Source organism: Diospyros lotus, chromosome 1 (assembly GCF_014633365.1).
Source record: "Diospyros lotus cultivar Yz01 chromosome 1, ASM1463336v1, whole genome shotgun sequence".
In the NCBI taxonomy this organism is placed as follows: Eukaryota; Viridiplantae; Streptophyta; class Magnoliopsida; order Ericales; family Ebenaceae; genus Diospyros; species Diospyros lotus.
Window position 1 is genome coordinate 42,264,003 of NC_068338.1, and position 21,799 is coordinate 42,285,801.

Consider the following 21,799-nt stretch of genomic DNA (forward strand, 5'->3'; position numbering starts at 1 on the left):
TTCCCGCAAATTGGACCATTCCATTAATCTCAAGCCAAATTCTGAACCCATAAACATCAGGGCCTATAGATATTCGCCAACCCAAAAATCAGAAATCGAAAAAATGGTTAGAGAAATGCTGAACCAATCCTTCATAAAGCCCAGCCATAGCCCATTCGCCTCACCGGTGCTCTTAGTTAAAAAGAAATATGGGACCTGGCACTTTTGTGTGGATTATCGCCAATTAAACACCATAACCATAAAGGACAAGTTTCCAATACCCTTAATAGAAGATCTCATGGATGAACTACACAATGCAACCATATTTTCCAAGCTGGATCTTCGATCCGGTTACCATTAGATCAAGATGAAGCCTGAAGACACCCATGAGACTGCTTTTAGGACCCATCATGGGCACTTCGAGTTCTTGGTGATGCCCTTTGGGCTCACCAATGCCCCAGCCACTTTTCAGTCTCTTATGAACCAAATTTTTGAACCATATTTAAGGAAGTTTATACTAGTCTTCTTTGATGATATCCTTGTGTATAGTCCTTCCCTTGACCAACATTTAAAGCACCTGAAAGTTACCCTAAAGGTCCTTCGATCCAATCAGCTGTTCATCAAAAGGTCTAAGTGTTCTTTCGGCCAAAGCCAAGTTGAATATTTGGGTCATCTGATCTCTGGAGAAGGGGTGAAAACAGACCCGAGGAAGATCGAAGCTATGCTCAATTGGCCCAAACCCACAACCCTTAAGGCATTAAGGGGATTCCTCGGTTTAATCGGCTATTACAGGAGGTTTGTAAAAGGTTATGGGGTGTTGAGTCGGTCACTAACAGAACTATTGAAGAAGGGAAATTTCAAGTGGGGAGAGGAGGCCGAGGAGGCTTTCCAAAGGCTCAAGAAAGCAATGGGAACAGTCCCCACTCTAGGGTTACTTGATTTCAACGAACCCTTCACACTGGAAATTGATGCATGTGGTGTAGGCATTGGTGCAATTCTTCTACAGAGGGGTAGATCGCTGGCATTTCTGAGCCAGGCCCTAAGCACAAGGCATTTGGGGTGAAGTATCTATGAAAAGAAGTTCTTAGCAGTGCTGATGGCAGTGGAGAAATAGAGGCATTATTTAGAGGGCAGTAGATTCATTATTAAAACAGATCATGAGAGTTTCAAGCTTCTACTACAGCAAAGATTACACACTCAACTGTAGAAAAAGGGGATGGCTAAGCTGATGGGGCCCGATTACTCTATACAATATAGGAGGAGCAAGGAAAATGTGGTAGCTGATGCCCTATCAAGGCGCCAAGAAGAGGGCAGCACTTCAGCAATTACTGCGGTAGTGCCGACATGGTGTCAGGAGGTGATTGATAGTTATGCTGAGGATGAGCAGATGAAGAAGACGTTAGAAGAAGTGGTGGTATCTCCAAGAAAGGCTGACAGCTACACCCTAATAGAAGGGTTGTTGAGGTACAAGGGGAGGATTGTAATAGGGAATGGAGGAAACCTCAAACAAAAAATATTGCAAACTCTACATGAGTCACCAGTGGGTGGGCATTCCGTCATTCAGAATACCTACCTGAGGATTAAGCAGATATTCCATTGGCCTAACTTGAGGAGTGATGTCAAAAAGTTTGTGTTAGAGTGCGATACATGCAAAAGGTGCAAGCTAGAAAATGTGGCCTACCCGAGCCTCCTACAACCTCTGCCTGTACCAGACAGAGCTTGGACTAGCATGGCCATGAACTTTGTCGAAGGAATGCCTAAGTCAGAAGGAAAAGACAATGTGATGGTGGTGGTGGACAGGTTTACCAAATTTGCTCAGTTTATTGGGTTAGCTCACCCTTACATGGCCAAGGAAGTGACTCGGCTATTCATTGACAGGGTTGTTTCCTAGTATGGAGTACCAGGAACCATTGTCTCAGATCGTGACAAGGTGTTTACCAGCCATTTTTTGCAAGAGCTCATGGGATCAATGGGAATCTGTCTCAATATGTCAACAGCCTACCATCCACAAACGGATGGGCAGACGGAACGAGTGAATTAGGTACTAGAAACCTACTTGAGATGCATGTGTATCATGTAGCCAAAGCATTGGCATAAGTGGCTCCCCTTAGCCCAATAGTGGTATAACTCCACATATCACTCAGCCTTAAAGATGTCTCCCTATGAAGCATTATATGGGTTTAAACCCCCGCTGCTGCTAGTTATAGGAGGGCCCTTCACGGAACTATCAGTGGATGACTACCTGCAACAGAGGAGGGAAGTGGTGCAGCAACTAAAACAGCAGTTGGCCTCTGTTAGGAACAGGATGAAACAATTCGCGGATAGGAAGAGAAGCGACCGAGAGTTTGAGGTGGGCGAGCAAGTATACATGCGACTAAGGTACTAGCATTTGAAGTCCATCAGCCAGAAGCCCGTCACTAAATTAAGTCCTAAGTACTTTGGCCCGTTCACCATAACAGAAAAGATAGGCAAGGTGACCTATAAACTTCAGCTACCGAAAGGTACCAACATACACGCGGTTTTTCATGTATCTCTCCTTAAGAAATCCACTAGGATCGAACAAGTTAATTCAGCTTTGCCAGCACTACCTAAGGGAAAGGAGAAGGATGATCAGAAGGAGCCTGAGGCTATCTTGGATAGAAGAGTGATTTACAACCAAGGGGTTCCCCTCATTCAAGTTTTGGTGAAATGGGGGCAAGAGGGCACTCACGATAACACCTGGTAGTATCTTCCTAGCCTACTGCAACGTTTCCCAGGAGCTGCAAGCCTCCTTAGCGTTTCTTGAGGACAAGAAACGTTTCAAGGGGGGGGGGGGAAGTTGTCACGAACCTGCTACTGCTACCTTTTAAATTTTTGTTTTTAGCCTAGTTAATTTTCTGTTACATTATAATTGCTTATTTTCGTTAGTATATTTCCATTCCAGCTAGCTTTCGGTTAGGTGTCAGGCCACGTGTAAGGCTTGAGGAAAAGACAAAGGAATTTGTTAGGGAAATGGACAAAGGAATCGGTTGTAACCGCTTGCATGGGCGAGATTCTTTCACCCTTCAAGCGAGTATATTACCTCCTCCACCAATGGAGAGAGGACATGAATGACTAAGAACATTTTCTTCAGTACTCCCTCTCTGTTCTCATATTCTCCTCCCTAATTAGCTATTCTGATTCTTTCTCCCTCTCTCTCCCTCTCTGTCCGTCCTTGAATCACACTGATTCAAGGAGTCTCTTTTTGTCTACCGTGACAGACATGAAACACTTCATTCAAATACAAGTGCTTAAACTGCATCAATACCTAACGAAAAGCAAGTCCTCTTCCTTTTACCAACTCAAAGCAAATAGTATAACTGAAATCACCCCCAAATTCTTATAATACCCCACCAAAGACCCAACCATTAAGAAAGAGAAATAGCCTCTGCACACCAGCCAACCCAAGAGCTAAAAACCTTGGCCCCAACAACTTTCCTCCAAAGGCTATCACTCACACAAGTAAACATCCATAGCTACTTGCAAGGAATGGTTTTGCTGAAAAGAGTTTCCTAGCACCCAACCAACTTATCCAAACTCACAAGATAATGCTTATCCACCTTTCTTCCAAAACAGAAAAGAAAATTCTCATTTTAGTTTATGTAACCTGCTAGGAACCAGTTCTGGAACATAGAATAGAGACAAAAAATAAGACGAGGCAAGACAAAGTTCTCTTGATAAAGGTGAGCCATCCACAATGGAAAAATAATGAACCTTCCGTATGGAAAGTCTCTTCTCACTCCCCACCACACCATCCTACACCAACTTGGCTAACAAAGAACTGTTTGTTTGGGATAGGGAGAGGGAATGGAAATGGGTGTACTTGGAAAAACCATAATAATGAAATGCAACGGAAACACTTTACATCTAATCTCCTCCAACTTCTTATACTTTGTCTCCCCCAGATTGGGGGAGAATGGATTGAATGAAAATGAATGGAGAACTTTACTTTGGTGCATTGACAACATTAAACTTAATAATTTTATAGAAGTCAAATTCACCCCTTGACTTAACAAAACTCTATCCAATTAAGATGGTATTAACGTTATTTGTTCTTTAATATTGTCCCATTTCGACTACTCTCCCAAACAAGAAGGAAAGTTCTCCGCGTTACTTTACATGACTTTCCATCCCCTATTATCCTAAAACAACATTTTCTCTGTTTAGAAGATTAGGGGATGGCACCAACAGGAATGATCTGACTCTTAGACAAATTAGTATGAAGACATGCCATGGCTCAAAACACAGAATGGCTTCCCTAAAAGATCCCAATTGCCTCTCTTTGGCATCACAAAAACAGCAGTGCCTTCCATCTTCACTTTTGTGGGAGAGGAGAGCAGTAGAGCATTCCACCTATTCCCTCAAAGAACTATTCTCCGTACTTTATTTTATAGTCTCCGACTCATCCTCTTTCATTTCCTCAATGGCTTTATCCTCCAATCTTTATTTTTATGATCTTTTGGCTCCACTCCTCTTTCCTTTACTTCTTTCCCAGTTTCTGGAATCTGGATTATCTTTTTTAATTTCCTTAGCTTGATTTTCTTCCTTTCATAAAGGGTCCCCACCCCTACCCCACCTCTTGTGGAGCTCATTTATGATACTTAGAAAAGAGAAGAATTTTTTTAAAGTTCTTTAATAGTTAGACTCAAAAACAGCAGCTTTGAATCACAACACCCATGTCTGTGCTACATGTATTGTTGACATATATCATGCAATTTTGCATTGAGGGGACATTTGTTAAAATGAGCAAGATAATGAGGTATCAAGATATGAAATGGTTAAGATAAGGCTGGAAAGCATTCCAAAATTTCTATTAAAGTGTTTGTTAAATTTTTTGGAATCCACTGATAATTGTACTTTTTCTTTTTATGTATTTGTTAATGCATATGATAAGCATCAAGATAAGAGTTTTTTTACCAAAATATCCCTATTACCAAATTCATTCAAAATTATTTGTTAACATCAATAGCAAATTTATGATTAATATGAATTGTCAAAAAAATAAAAATAATATTTTATTTTCTAAATTCATGTTCAAAAATAGATTTAAAAAGAGTTGAAAAGTATAAATAATTATTGTTGGAATTGCAATAATTCAACCTAGATAATTAAAAATGGCCAAAACATATTTTCATAATAGGTAATAAAATATAAAATTAAATAAAATAATTTAAAAATTGGTGAAAGGAATTGTATTAGTTAATAAAATATATAGAGAGAGAAATTTAAATTTTAAAAATCAATGAAAGGAATAATGTCATCTAAATTTTAAAAATTGTCAAAACATATAACAATTTAAAAATGTATTAAATAATATTAATTATAAGACTTAAATAAATAAGTTCTTTTAATAAATTTAAATCTTTAAAATGCATTAAATGGCATTAACTATCCTATAAGGGGCATATAGGTAATTGAGGCTTATCTTGAAAGAGTCAGATAAATTTATCTGAGGGGGAAGGTCAGATAAATTTATCTTGAAAATAGGAGATAAGAGGTCGCATGAGGGTTTTTTCGAAAATGGTCAGATAAGTTTAACAAATACGTTAGAAATGTCAAACATCCAGAATGCTTCTTATATCTGACATTTTTTCCCTCTTATCTTGGTTAACAAACACCCCCTGAAAGGGGTTAAAAAACAGTGGAATGACACTACTTCCAATGGGGCTAGCTATACTTTAGCTCATAACTGGCCTAATAGCACCTTCAAAAAATGAATTCAACTGAGGCTATTAGAGTGCACATGCAAATATCCACTCTACAATCATTTACTTCGACAACATTACCTCCATTGACATATTAAGACGATTCTATAATTATAAGCAATTTTTTATTAATCAGTTTGGAGAAATTTAGACTACTATAGTATGTATCTGTGAGCCAGGTAACAAACTTAACAGAAGATTGATGAATTCAAAATCAAACAATAGCTCACTTTTTAATTCAATACTGAAATTTCAATCAAACAAAATTAGAGACGTGAATACCTTGAAAGACAAAACTATGCCAGGTTGTAGAACTGCTCCAGACTTCATTATCACACCATCACATACAATAGCATGCTTTAGAGTACAGCCATCTTCAATGGTGACATTATTCCATATATAAGAGCCATCTATTATGACATTTGATCCAATATAACATCCTTCCCCCACTACTGAATTAGAAATTTTTGTGTTGTCCCTAATTGTAGTGCCACGTCCAATAACTGCGAAAGGGCCAATCTGTGCAGAATGCGATTGCACTATACCTGGGGAAATCAAATCCAATAATACCATTGAATGAATGCCTTTAAAAAAATAGGGAGGGTTTCTTATTTCATAAGCATGGATGCCATGAAAAATGACATGCAGAGAACATCATTGATCAGACCCCATCAGATATATTAGATTGAAAGACAATGAATCAGGCAAATTATTTATTGAGACACCTACCTAGCCCTATCTTTAAACTAAAAATTTCATAAAGTTGAGAGAACAAAAGGTTAGGAAATAAGTAAAATAGCTCAAATTTGGTTTTCAATACAATAGTTTCTATTCCTTGGACAAATTAGGCTAAGAAATTAATCCAAATTATGTCCAATTAAGACCCCTACCAGTTCCTTTTCCCGTTTGAAGTGAGAAAATTGTTCAATAGATTTACAAATTTTAGTATCCACAATAAAATTCCATCACATAACTTCACATTACATGCAACAAATTGTTGCAATTATAAGGACTTGGACATCTCTGCCACCAAATTCACAGCCCGTCACAAAATAATCCTAAAATCAAACCCATATATATTCCATGTGCTTGTTAGAGCGAGCTTTTACCACTTTAGTGACCCCATATTTTAGCTCAAAAGTTTTATCATTGTCCTTGCACAGTGATACATTGCAGACAGCATCCCCATACATCTTAAAATAAGATGGTTTGCCTGCATTGCTCTTAATTGACCCGTACCAGCAAAATAAAGGTCGCAAGCATTCTACCTGCATAATTTTTCCATTGTCATTGCTGTGGAAATAGGCTTTCTCAAGTCTGCTAGAATTATACTAATTGCCAAAAAGTATGATGTTCCCATGTTATCTTAAGTATAGGATGAACTCAAATTCAAGACTGCAATTATTTCATCTCATGCCATGGACACTTATATCTCATCTCATTACCGTCCAAAATGCACCCAGTTCTAAGAAATAATAAAATAAAATGTTTGGTTTTTATGGTTGTCCGACACAGGTCAGAGAGTCCAGCAAGTGCCCCTATCTACCACAATCATGGCACCATCATCCTAGCAGATTTCAAGCTTTTACAGTTCACTAGCCAACAACTAAGGATTCACTCATCTATGACGTCAGTATAAAGATACATATATTGATCAAAAACCATATAAATTTATTATGCCCCAAATTGCTGAGATTCACACAGATATGATGAGTCCATACATCAGTCTATATTCAGACTTACAAAAGAAGAGAAGAACAACTGAAACGGACAACAGCAGCAGAAAACATGCATATATATATATAGAGAGAGAGAGAGAGATGTGGCTGGCCCTGTAGACATTAGGAAATATGACAAGCCCTTTTATGCTTTCCAAGGTATGACACCTAAACTTGCAATATCATCAAGATAAATTGCTCCAATGATACAGATAAAGATAAATGATGGAAAAACTGGGAAAGTTTACTACATGAAACACGCAATGTGTACAGAAAATTGTTTTAATGTTCCATACCGGATGATCGGTACATGCCCTGCCTTTCAAGTTTAGCAGCAGTGTTACCAAAAAACTGGACATCTGGCACAAATGGATACGTCCATCTTTGAATAATATCCTTGCTAATGGTGTCATAGCTTCGAAAGTTATCAATTCTAGCCGCATAACTAGAGTGAATTTCATGGGTGAAAATTTTGTAACCCATTATCTGAAAGAATAAAATGATGGTTTATGAACATGATCAAGACAAAAAAAAAATATCAATGTCAATAAAAAATTCAACTCTACTATAGACAGAAATGTAGCAGTCCAACAGAATGTAACAGACAAAAATAAAAATGGTCCACTCCATGATGCTTATGATTAGATGTTCTCATTCTTCCCCCAAATAGGCCAATTACATTTCAAACTTGGAGTGCACAGGAAATCAATAAAGTTCAACATTGCACAAAAGCCTACATCTTAAATTAAATTTTGCTGACTAATAAAAAATATGAAACAAAAACAATGTACTTAGTAACAACAGAAATCTGATTTAAATTAAGAGATAGATATGTCTGCACTTTGAAGCCCCTACTAAAAGGACATCCCGAGTACATGAGGCTCCCTATTTTGCAAGGGTCAGGGAGGGTTTTTTTTGTAAGCAGTCTTACTTTTGCTCCACAACGAAATTTTTCTGAACTCAAATATCAAAACTCTTACCTTCCAGTCAGAAAGGAATGTTGTTTTGTGATGATAATGATGGCCTTATAGAAGATCCCCCACATAATGGGATAAAAGCTTGGTATGTTGTTGTCGGACTTACAAAAGATATGGCCAATATAGAGTGATAAATTCATGCAGTTGATCCCACCTATTGGGTTAAGGCTTGTTATATTGTCGTTGATCCGTTTGTTTTCATGTTTTGTAAAAAAAATAAAAACTAAACATTGTGTTTGGTTATATTTTTGTTATTCAAAATTTTGACAATAAAAACTCAAAATGATGTTTGAAAAAAAAAAATGTGTATTTTATCAGATGATTAAATATGTATGCAAAGAAATATTCTATATCGACCAAGCAAAAAACTCCCCTACAAGATTTAGGTCTCCCCCCCCCCCCCCCCAAAAAAAAAAGGGAAAACTATGTTCATTTTTTAGAAGTGAAAACAACACACCAAACACTGTTTTATCTTTATTTTCAAAACAGTGAAACTGAAAACTAAAAGCTAGAAAAGGCAATAAAATCAAACAAGCCCCAAAAAAGCTGCAGAAGACACACTGAATCAATTCCAAGTCCTAAATGTTGAAGAGAATGCGATGTTCAGATAGCATTTTATTATGGTTTATTTCTGTTTTGTTCTGTTTTATGTTTCAGTTGTATTAGTTTGTATTTGAGGTGGGAGCATCTTCTTTCGGTTATAAAGCTGTATATATATACAGCTTATGTAATGTATTCAGTAGGTTTTCTTTTACAGAAAATAAACCTCAGCACATGAGTTATCTCTCTCTGTCTTCGATCTCTAAGACTCTATGCCTAAGGGTTTATTTCTTACATGGTCTCAGAGCCAATAACCTGCTAATGGCGTCTATTCACGAGAATCATTCCTCCTCTACCTCTCCTCTTGATCGATCTACATCAAACGTTTCGTCCATGTCTCAATTTGATTTCGCAACTGTATCTAAAGCCTTCAATTTCATTCCGCTGAAGCTCAATTCGAAGAATTATATTTTTTGAAATGCTCAAATCTTAGCCACAGTCCGAGCCTTCAACCTCATTTCGTTCTTGAACAAATCTTCTCCTCCTCCAAAATACGCAAGTGACTCCACAAGTGGTAATTCAGCGGTGAATTCTGAGGTGAATTCAGAATATATGAGCTGGCTTTGGTCTAATCAATTGCTTCTCGGATGGCTCTTCTCGACAATTACTAAAGAAGTGTTGGCGCAGGTGATTCAATGCGAATCATTTGTCGAGGTATGGCTCTATCTTGAAAAATTATATGCTAGACGAACTATTGCCAAGTCCTTTCAGTTAAAACAACAACTGAGTATCATGACCCAAGGAATAATAGAAGGGTATTATTGAAATAGGATTGTAATGGGTTGTTGGGATATTTTTACAAGTTGTTAGAAGCACATGGGTGCTGTTAGGAGGTTGTTAGAGATTAGTTAACTAGCTACTATGCCTATATAAAGGCCCCATTGCAAGAGGAGAAGATATGCTTGAATTGATAATTGAAAACTCTCATTCTCTCTCTAAGAATTCTCTCAAATCTCCCTCTCATTTCTCTCTACTGCTCTCCCTCAATTCTCTCTAATTTCCCCCCATTTCTGTCCATTTCTTCCTCTCCAATATTCTATTCTTGATTCTATTCCATCAACTCCTCCGATTGTCATTCTATTCCTAGGCTGAACCCTAGGATTATGACACTGAGGTCTATTAAAAAGAAGAATTTGTCAATTAACGACTATGTCTTGAAGATTAAGACTATAGGTCATTCTCTAGCAACTATAGGAGAGCCTTTAAGTGATAATGAATTGCTTCTTGCTATTCTAAACGGTTTAGATCAAGATTATGATGTTGTTGTGAGCTTGATAACATATCATATGGATGATATAGATCTGGAGAAGGTTCAATATTTGTTGCTCATGCATGAACAAAGATTGGCGGCTAAGAATGTACCTCAATTGTCTCTGCAATTTGAGTCGATGTCATCTAATATGAATGTTAATGTGGCTTCACATCAAAGTAATGGAAATTTTAGCTATAGTCAAGGCAGATATACACAGCAAGGAAGGGGTTCAGGGTTTAAAGGAGGTAGAGGTAGAGGTCGAGGCAAGTCTTCAAACAGAAAATTCTGTCAATTGTGTGGCAAACCAGGACATTACGTGGATAAGTGCTATTACCAGTTTGACCGCAATTTTACTCAAGTGAACAATCAGACTAGCGGTCGACCTACTGGAAATTTTAATATTGGAAATCAATTTGATTCAGGTGCTTACATGGCAACCTTTAGTGATTCTAATGGAGCCTACACTAATGAGAATGGATCAGTGACAGGCTCATAGTTTCATAGTTCTCCAGAACAGTTTATTTCTCCACAAACCTCTCAATTTATTCCTTCTCAATCATCTCTTTCTGATCCAGCCTAGTTTGTGGACTCATGAGCCACAAATCACATTACATCGAGCCTGAATAATCCGTCACTTCACTCACCTTATCATGGCGGGGACAAAGTAACTATAGGCAATGGTAAGCAGTTGCCAATTACTCATGTTGGTTCGGGCGTATTAAATATTACTTCAAATTCATTTCTTTGTATACCTAATGTTCTTCATGTTTCGAGTATAAATAAAAATCTCCTTCGTGTTTCTCAACTCACTAAAGATCATAATGTGGTGACTGAATTCCATTCTAATGTCTGTTTTATTAAGGACAAAGGATCCGGCACAGTTCTTCTACGAGGATTTCTTAAAGATGGGCTCTATCGGCTAGTTCCAGCATCTTGTTTCGCTGCAATCAGCACTACAACCCACTCCCTAGAGCCATTTTTTGTTCCTTCAGCTGTTACTTCATCTAATCCGTGCAATACTACCAGAGCATGTAAAGGACAGTTTTCATTTGTTCATGAACTGTCAAAGGATGTTTGTGTAGCTCAAAACACTAGTAGTTGCCAAGATTGGCATAATAAGTTGGGTCATCCTTCTTTGAATGTACTACAAAAAGTATTTAATAAAATTGGAATTTCTTATTCATCTTCCAGTTTGTCTTTTTATGATTCTTGCAAAATAGGTAAATTGCATCAACTTCTTTTTGCTTCCCATGAGATTACTACAATTCGTCCCTTACAACTTGTGTATTCTGATCTCTAGGGACTAGCACCTATGTTGTCTATGGAAGGTTTTCAATATTACATCATTTTTGTTGGTGCTTATACGAGATACACTTAGTTATATCCTTTAAAACTCAAACCAAATGTCTTGTCAGTGTTTACTACCTTTCATAAACTGGCAGAAAATCAATTTCAGACCAAGCTTCAAGCTTTGCAAACCGACAATGGGGGGGGGGGAATACCGTGCCTATCTACATAACAATGGTATTCAACCTAGTTTACATGCCCTCACACTCATCAACAATATGGGATTGCTGAAAGAAAGCATAGGCACATAGTTGAAATGGGATTGACACTATTAGCTCACGCTAAAATGCCTCAAAAGTTTTAGATAGAAGTTTTTCTTATTGTTGTTCACGTGATCAATCTTCTACCTTCTACATCTGTTCAATCTCAGGTTCCTTTTGAATTGTTATATCAAAAACCTCCTAACTATCATCTGCTCAAGCCCTTTGGCTGTGCATGTTTTTCCTTGCTTCGACCTTATAACAAACATAAGTTCACTCAACCAAGTGTATCTTTATTGGATATAGTTCAACTCAAGCTAGTTACAAATGTCTACATCCATCTGGTCGTATCTACACTACTCAGCATGTTCAGTTTAATGAACAAGATTTTCCTTATTCAACTATCTTCTCTTCATCTCATGAGACTATTGACTTGTCTACAAATTCCAAGTTTAGCAGTCCTACTGTAGAGTTTCTTCACCCTATTGTTTCTTCTTCTCCTATTGTTTCTTCACCTTCTTCTGTTCGGTGCCCCATAGTTGCTTCTTCTCCAATTCCAGTCCTGAATATAGTCAAACAATTATAGTCCTATTGCCACCACATCATCTTCTTTGTCTTCTACACCTCCTGCTCCACCTGTCCCAAAGATTCCCAAACATAAAGCTCCTCCAGCCCCATCAGTACACCCTATGCTTACTCGGTTTAAGTCCAGACAACTTGTTCATAACTCTCCTCATGCTTTAGTGAGCTCACTTGAACCAACATTTGTTAGTGAGGCTCTTTTAGACTCACGATGGGTTAAAGCCATGGAAGAAGAATACACTACTTTACAGAAGAATCACACTTGGGAGTTGGTTCCCTACACTGCTGATATGAATCTAGTTGGAAGCAAATGGATTTTCCGAGTGAAATTTAAGCCTGATGGGTCTGTTTTAAAGTATAAAGCTCGGCTAGTGGCCAAAGGTTTTCTTCAAAACCCAAGTATCGACTATGTTGAAGCATTTAGTCCAGTAGTTAAGGCACCCACAATTCGGGTTTTGTTTTCTCTAGTTGTGTTTTTTGGCTGGGAAATTCAGCAAGTGGATGTGAACAATGCATTTTTGAATGGAGATTTAGCTGAGACAGTGTATATGACTCAACTGGAAGGGTTTGTCTATGTTTCAAAACCAACCCATGTTTGTCGGTTGATCAAGTCCTTATATGGGTTGAAACAAGCTCCTCGAGCTTGGTATAATAAGCTAAAGAAGCTTTGATTAGCTGGGGTTTTGTTCGATCAGTTGCAAATGCTTCTTTGTTCATAAAACAAACAACTGATTATGTGATGTTTGTGCTTGTATATGTAGACGATATACTTCTTACTAGCTCTAGTCCTGCTACTCTTAAGGCTTGTATTCATGATCTCGATTGTCAATTTGCCTTAAAAACTCTAGGAGCTATCAACTATTTCCTAGGATTTGAAGCCTACAGGAATATCGGTGGTCTTTATCTTACTCAAACCAAATATGTTGTGGATTTGTTAAAGAATGCTGGTATGAAGGATTGTAAGCCATGTGACACTCCTATGAATGCTTGACTTTCATTAACAGATGAAGGAGAAGATCTTCTTAATCCAACTCTCTATCGAACTATTATAGGCTCTCTACAATACTTGACATATACAAGGCCTCTGATATTGCCTTTACTATCAACAAGTTGAGTTAATTTTCCTCCAAACCTAAGAGTCCACACTGGTTAGTTTGCAAGAGATTGCTTCGGTATATAAAGGGGACAGCTAGTCTTGGTTTGTTTTTCTCATCCACACCTGGAAGTTTGAATCTAATAGTTTTTACAGATGCTAATCACGCTGGGTGTAAGGTCACTAGAAGGAGTACTAGTGGGTTTTGTGTGTATCTTGGCCAAAACCTTATTGTTTGGGGCTCCAAAAAGCAATCAGTGGTTACACGTTCCATCGAGGAGGCTGAGTATCGATCTGTTGCTTTGGGAGTGATGGAACTTCTATGGCTTAAATCTTTGTTTGTGGAGTTGGGCTATCCGAATGTTACCACTCCAGTTCTCTAGTGTGATAATTTAGCAGCCAAAAGCATGGCTGAGAATCCTGTTTTTCACTCAAGAACGAAGCATGTTGGTGTTGATGTGCATTTTGTTAGGGAAAAGGTTGAAAAGGGTGAAGTAGAAATTCGATACGTCCCTACATCTAAACAGATAGCTAATATCCTAACCAAGAGTTTGCCTAGAGACAGATTTCAGAAGTTATGCAGCAAACTCAGGCTTGCTTGGTCCCCTGTTAGTACGGGTGAACAAAGGTGTACAACAATGGCGGTATTCCACAAAAATCTTTATCTTAAAGAGCCGCTAAAGGAGCATGATTTGAAGGGGAGTGTTGAAGAGAATGCGATGTTCAAATAGCATTTTATTATGGTTTATTTCTATTTTGTTCTGTTTTATGTTTTGGTTGTGTTAGTTTGTATTTGAGGCGGGAGCATCTTCTTTCGGTTATAAAGTTGTATATATATACAACTTATGTAATGTATTCAGTAGGTTGTCTTTTACAAAAAATAAACTTCAGCACATAAGTTTTCTCTCTCTGTCTTCGATCTCTAAGACTCTATGCCCTAGGGTTTATTTCTTACACTAAGGTAGCGTTTATTAAAATGAGCAAGAAAATGGAGTATCAAGATAAGCCCGAAATGGTTTTCTAACCAAGATATGGAATAGTCAAGATAAAGTTGAGAAACATTCCAAGATTTTTATCAAGTTGTTTGTTAAATTTTTTAAAATGCATTAGAGGATACAAATGTTATTTTTTTCTTATCTATAAAGATCAAGATATGCTTATATTGAGAGAGGAGAGATAAGCATATCTTGAAAGATCAAGATAAGAGGTTATTAATGATTTTTTCAAGAATAATTAGATAAACTTAACAAACATGTTGAAAATGATAGAAGTTCATGATGCATTCTATATTTTGACTTTTCCACCTCATATCTTAATTAACAAATGCCCCCTATTTAGATGGCAATGGGTCCCATTTACCCATTTAAAGTTAAAATTATTATGAAAAATTCATATTTTGAGTCAAATAGATAAAATCTATTTTAACATTTACTTAAATAAGCCCTAATTACCCATTTAAAATTGAAATAAGTTTGAAATTTTCATATTTGAAGATATAGACATAAAACATATTTTGAACATTTACTAAATGGGCATGCAAATGGCTAAATGAGCAACCCATTGCCATCCCTAGTCCTAAAGACTACATCTAGAGGGTGGAGACTGCACTACATCACAAGCAAGAAGGAGAAACACTTGATAATAGGCACCTGTTTTTAACAAAAGCAAGAGCAAGCAGGTCCAGAATACCCTAAGGGACCTCTCTCACACACTACTTGTCCTCCCAAAAACTCAACCTCATCCAATTGCCTTCGTAGGTTTGGATATGATTGGAACCCTCCCCCAAACTAAAAAGAAAATTCCCATGACAGCTTTCTAAAGCCTAACCCTCTATGAAGAACTAACCCTAATCATATGCCAACCCCCTTGGGCACCCAAACTTAACTCACCACGCTTTTACAACAACACTCGCTCTCCTTGGTAAATCTTATTTTTTTATATTAAAAGTAGGTACCTTTCCAATATCAAATTTTCCTTTTTATTTTTTCATCCTAATAATACATATAATCTACGTTTTATGTGTACTCAATTGACAACTAATCAAATACATTTTTTAACTCCATCTTTTTAGCATTAATTATATGCCCCAAATTTTATTCTTAATGTTGTTATGGACAAGAAATATTAACCATGGTTCCCTAAGAACTTCACAACCACAGGAATGTTGTACGATTTGTTTACAAATTAAATCATAACTATTACTGTATTTGTAAATTTTATTTTAGCAGAAAATTTATTCATTTTTAAAAATGTAGGAACTTGTGGTTCATATAATTAATTTAGCACATCTTTAATTTGCTTCTAATTATTTCACTATTACCTTTACATAGAAAGACATATGTGCTCATAAAATATTCAATCATTCAATTAGTAGCTTATATTAACATTTATAAAAATATCAACTCACATTTCCAAATATTTTTACGCATTTTAAATTCTATTACCTTTTCTCTTGTACTTCAAAATGTTCCCACAATAATTTTGTTGTCAAGCTAACCAAACATTACAACATTGAAAAAATATCTCTATCCTTGGCAAGGAAGACAAACCTGGTCCCAATCAATGAAATTATATTTAAACTCGTCATTTAACCCTCCCCAATTAAAAGTCTCTTTGAAGTTTCTCTACCCTATTAGCAACTGTGCTGGCACACATTTCCATGGAAAATACTTTAATAGTCAGTACACAATGATTGTGGTTGTGAAAATGCAGAATATTGGGAAGAAAATTGCAAGTGTAATGAACAACTCATTTCAAGAATGGGATTCACCATTCAAATGTGTGTGATCTTGTGTCTTCCAACTCTTGACTTGCATTGTCTAAAGTAAAAGTACACTACATATGTTGTTACCTTAAAGAAGGGTTATTGATATACTTGTCTAACTTCCTTTTTCAATAAGTAAAATATCCCAAAGTAACCAGGACAGGGAAGTAAACCATGTTAAAGAAGTGTATAAACCAACAACCACTTTTGAACCATCCAATAATTGGACAAGAGAAAAATAAATACTTGAGAATTCCCTTCTTCTCAGCAACAAAGGGAAAATGAGAATGATTCAATATTCTGAACTCTATGATCCCTCAAAGGCCTAATATTCCTCTCGCTGAAGATACAAGAAATCACATGGAAAGGAGATATCTCTAGTGTTCCCCCCCCCCCCCCCCCCCCACACACAATGAACAGCTCCACGCATGATAGGTGCCTGTGTGATCCAGTAAATTCCATAGGAAAGAGCACTCCCATGTATCTCTAACCATCATACCATGGACAGGCAAATGATAAAAAAACTCCCTGCTTCCTTTGGAAAAGGAGAACCAGTCCACCACTATCAGAGACTCAACAACATACATAAACGTGAAGAAAAATCCTGAAGCCACAATAATTTATGATAAAGCATGATGAAATAATGGTTAAATTCAAGTGTGGCATGGAGCATGACATTAAAGACCCAGGGAAAGACATCCAATAGAAAGGAAAATAGAAGAACTGGCTAAAATCCACCATGTCAAATTTTGATGAATCATTAAAGCACAAAAGGTTAATGTTCGTATGTAAACATATATAGGTGTTATGTACACAGGAACACACATTTGTGAATGCAACCCAAACATTCATACAGATTTTATGTGTTTATACAGAAGCATACATGCTAGATAATTAAGAAAATGTTTTTAGAGCTACAATGAACCCATTAGAAACACAAGAGAGATGAAGGCATAGAGAGAGAGATTAAGATCTATAAGATGTACAATGTGAAAGACATACATCATCAACAAGCAATCCCTTAACAAAGTGACGACGCAGATGTTGATAGTCAAAATTGTCAGTGAAAAGGCTGAGAACTTCTGGAGAGCAGACGTCAATGTAGCAATCCTGCAAAGAGCATTTCCACCTATCATACAAGTGTTTGAATACAACAATGTGCCAGATAAAAGATAGTAAGTTGCTAAAAGAACACAAACTAGGTGGCAAGTATAGGAGTAAACCATTCACACCTAGGATTTTAAGGGGGAAATAATCAAAAAGAATGGAGAAGCTGCTTGGGCCACAAAAAAACAATTACATCAGTGACAATTTAAATTGGTCAAGGGAAAGACTTCATTTAGCCAAGTCCACTAATTACTCAGGTTGTCTCAAAATAAGATAACCGTGCAGATATCTGCATGCAAAGTCACCCAGCCACACCATCATAACCAGAAGCAGAACCTTTTCTTGTTGTAACTCAATTTAAAACAATATCTTTTAGAAGCATTGACAAGTGCTAACAAGGATAGATCATGAAGTACAAGAAAGATCTGGTCTCTGATGCAACTAAATGAAACCCTAATAGAGATCTGCTCCAACCATGCCAACGGGAACAGAAGATAAGGGGAACTTCATAAGTCTAGAAGCAACGACCAAATATTATATTACAAATTGAAGTAATTATGCCTCATTACATTAATCAGCACAAAATTATAATGATTGAGGTAGAAAATGACTAAGCAAAAAAATATAGTACTTGGGAATGCATCATTCTCCAATGGAAATTGGCTTTACTAACTGTTCAGCCCTGTACCTCTTTAAAAGAACCAGTTCAGAAGCACAAACACAAACAATGATAGACCCAATATTTCAGGTTACAGTTATTCAGAATCACACCATAGAAACACATCTGCCAAGTATTCCTTTTTAGGAAGAGAGAGTATAGGAAGCAAAAGGTGGGAGGTTAAGGTAAAGTAGACTTAGGGTCAAATAAAAGAGTGGTTCTCCCTTACTGGATAGGGTCCAGGCAATTCCTCACTCTGGAACAAGGGTGGCTCCTGTTTAAGTAAGGGCAACAAGGAGAGAGAGACGCAGAGAGGAAAAGGCAGCACATACCCATCCTCTTGACAGATAACCATGCATTCAAAATGACCACGGGCTTATGGAAGGAGGCTTTTTCTTGTGCTCTAATCGCCAGACTACTAGACCTAATTAACTCTCAACCATACCGAAGATACAAAATCAAGGTCGTTATTCAAGCCCAGCTTGATATGGATTCTGTAAAATCTAAAATAGACCCACATAAAGCATCATAACATTCCCTTCGAGCACAGGTTGACCACTACTACTCAATCCAACTCACCCAAGCGGCAAGCATGTCAATCATTCACTAATAGGCCAGGTAATACAACATTATGTAATCAAAAGAAAAGGAGAAAAACAAACATGTATTAAGTTGAAACATTTAAAATCAAGAGGAACAACAAAAATGTTGGCGCTAAAGGTCGCAATGCAAACAAAAAGGATGGACGCCATCAAATGACTGCAAATCTGTAAATCTTGAGATGAATATGAGCATGTTAAGTGTAATATTCCATAAATATAAAAAGGCTACCTACAACCTTTATGGAGGGAAAGTGGAAGCAAAGGGATGTGCATCCCAGCAAAAAGGGTGAACTTCACCATAAACAGAAATTGTAGATGGTTATGGCACAAACCAGGAAAAAATTAGGGAAAGATGAAAAGAAAAACCTGCTTGTCATTGTGAAGAGAAACAGAAGCATTGTCAGCAAGTAACACCTTGTCAAGTGATATAGTCCCTTTTAAATGGTCAGCTTTATCCTCATAATACAGAAGCTGCTTTGTATCAGGATCAATAGCCATAAACAGCTCATCAGTTCCAAGCCGAGATTGGTGGGTAAGCAGCGACAGCTTTGACTTTTTAATAACCATGGTCATTACAGCATTGCTGTCTTTTTTCCTTCTCTCCTTGTGCTCTTCAAGTGCTTGAGTAAGTGACATGTTGCTCAACGTATCACCACTTATAAGGACAAAATCTCCATGTATCTTAGGCACAAAGGGAGAAATGAAGAAATATGAGATTGTAACAGTATGAAACAAAACAGAAATTGGGAAGTCAACAAAAAATCTCAAGGTCAAGAATGTTATCCCGCAACTGCACTTTATATACAAATTCCACAATGAAATAAGTTTAGCGCTTTTACTAACATGACTTAAAAGAAACATAACTTCTAGTTGTAAAGAAATATGAAATTAGGGTAAATTTCTTTACCCCATTTCTAATACCATTATCCACCCTTCAGGTAACAATCAACCCCTTAACATTTCTGTTAGCTTACATCAGTTGAACTGACAGAAATTGCAATGTCACTCACTTGGGTTATCTATAAGCTGAAAACATTCTAGAATAACAATGACAAGCATAAGATATGCAAAGGAGAGCCTGCACAATAGAGTAGAATTAGTAACAAAAATCAAATAAGAATATGCTTGAAAGGACATGGAGGCACCAAAAGAACCTTGTGAAACCACCATCACCATTTTAAGATCCTACCTTCTGGTTCTAGTCTAATGAGCAATAACAAAAAGAACTACGCCAACAGAATTTTACTTCTTTATATTTCATATTTCTTGGTTTTTTAAATTAAGATAGAAGTTGGATTCAAAAAAGGGGTAATAATTCTGTCGTAGTGCTAGGAGGTAATGGATTGATGAGGTTTAGTTTTCTTAGGTTCACCAATTCAGAAGAAAATTTATTTGATTAAGTTAATATTAATATTTTCTAATTCTGCATAAAGGGAATATAAACCATCTTACACTTAAAAAAGTTCAGTGCAAGTGAAATTTTGCCATTTTAAAGTATTAAAAAAGTTTACTATTTGCCTGTTCCGTCAATTTCATTAATAGGTGACCTACAGAGTAGGGACCTCAGTGTATGTCACTCAATGTAGATGGGGTGTAATAATGTTAGACCGTGGAAAGTCCCTAAAAATTGTCATAAATTTTTGTATCAAAGTCAAGTTCTGTTTTTCATTTCAAGTCCAAATTTCTTGATAGGACACTCACACAATTGATTGAATTTTAGCTCTCGCAGTAGAAACTCCTCAATTACAGTAGCTTACAGCAATGGATATTAGCAAATGCAAGGAAAGAAAACAAACAGAAAACGGGCCTATTCGAGAGGGCCTCACTCTTCAACAATTTTCAAATGCCTTCTCTCTCCTCCTCCCTTCCCTTTTATACCTATCTCTTTATACCTATCTCTCATTCTGTTTCAACCACGTGAATGAATATTCCCCTCTAACCAACTTTTGACTCTTTTGTCCCTAACTCAATTCCTTTGATTGCCCCTATTGTTCCTCTCATTTTACGCCTTTGATAGGTGAGACTAATGGGAGTCCTAACAATACTCCCACCCACAAGTTTCACCTTGTCCTCAAGGTGAAATTCAGAAAATTCATGTAGTATCTGATGATAGGGTTCCCAGGTGGCCTCTAGGGGTGGCAACCCCTTCCATTGTATTAGGACCTCAAGGGTCCGTACATTCTTTCCTCGGCCCGGCCTTACACCCAACAAAAATTCTGGATGCACCTTCAATTCCCACTCAGCTGTTAATTGGTCAGGAAATTCGGTCGTTTTCCACACCGCTCCCTCTACTTTGAGAAGTTAGGAGACATGAAATACTGGGTGGATCGCACAAGAAGGTGGTAGGGACAGCTTGTAGGCCACCTTCCCGATCCTTTTCTCCATTGCAAAGGGCCCGCAGAACTTAGGTGACAGCTTCTCATTCATCCGAGTAGCCAAAGTCTTCTGCCTGTAGGGCCTAATTTTAACATAAACCAGGTCGCTCACCTCGAATTCCACATCCGTCCTCCTTTTATCTGTTGTCTCCTTCATCCTTGCTTGTGCCCGCAATAGTTGGGACTGCAACTCTTCCAAAATAGAATCTTGCTCCAACAACTATTGTTCAATTATCGAAACAGTCATGATGCCCTTCTCGAACCTCAACAGTAGGGGAGGTTCACCCCCATAAACTATCTGGAATCGAGTCAATCTAGAGGAGACATGGAAAGAAGTGTTATACCAATATTCCGCCCATGGCAGCCAGCTACACCATGCCTTAGGCTTGGAGGAGGAAAAGAATCGAAGGTATGTCTCCAAGGTGCGATTTAAGACCTTCGTTTGGCCATCGGACTATGGGTGGTAGGATGTGCTTCTTCTCAATTGAGTGCCTTGCAGCTTGAATAACTCTTCCCAAAAATGGCTAACAAAAATTTTATCTCTATCGAAAACTATAGAACTTGGAACCCCATGTAATCGGACTATCTCCTTCACAAAAATCCCCGCAACGCCAGTCGCTGTAAAAAGGTGTTTCAAGGCAATAAAGTGTTCGTACTTACCTAGTCAATCAACAACCACCAAGATAGTATCCATCCCAGCTGACTTAGGTAACCCCTCGACGAAGTCCATGGACACATCTTCCCAAACTCAACTAGGAACTGGAAGTGGCTGCAGCAATCCACCGGGTGATAGAGCCTCATATTTATTTTGGGGGCACACAT

At 37.5% G+C, this 21,799-nt stretch overlaps 1 protein-coding gene across 2 annotated transcripts in view; it reads right to left on the minus strand.

Annotated features, from left to right (window-relative positions):
* Positions 1–21,799, minus strand: part of LOC127799817 (uncharacterized) — a 53,061-nt gene that overhangs the window by 19,512 nt on the left and 11,750 nt on the right. For both annotated transcript variants that reach the window (XM_052334039.1, XM_052334043.1), the window contains exons 3-6: positions 18,969–19,283; positions 17,238–17,345; positions 7,717–7,906; positions 5,985–6,247 (exon numbers count right to left, since the gene is read on the minus strand). In XM_052334039.1, coding sequence (XP_052189999.1) covers positions 5,985–6,247; positions 7,717–7,906; positions 17,238–17,345; positions 18,969–19,283 — 876 coding nt within the window. The remainder of the gene's footprint in view (positions 1–5,984; positions 6,248–7,716; positions 7,907–17,237; positions 17,346–18,968; positions 19,284–21,799) is intronic.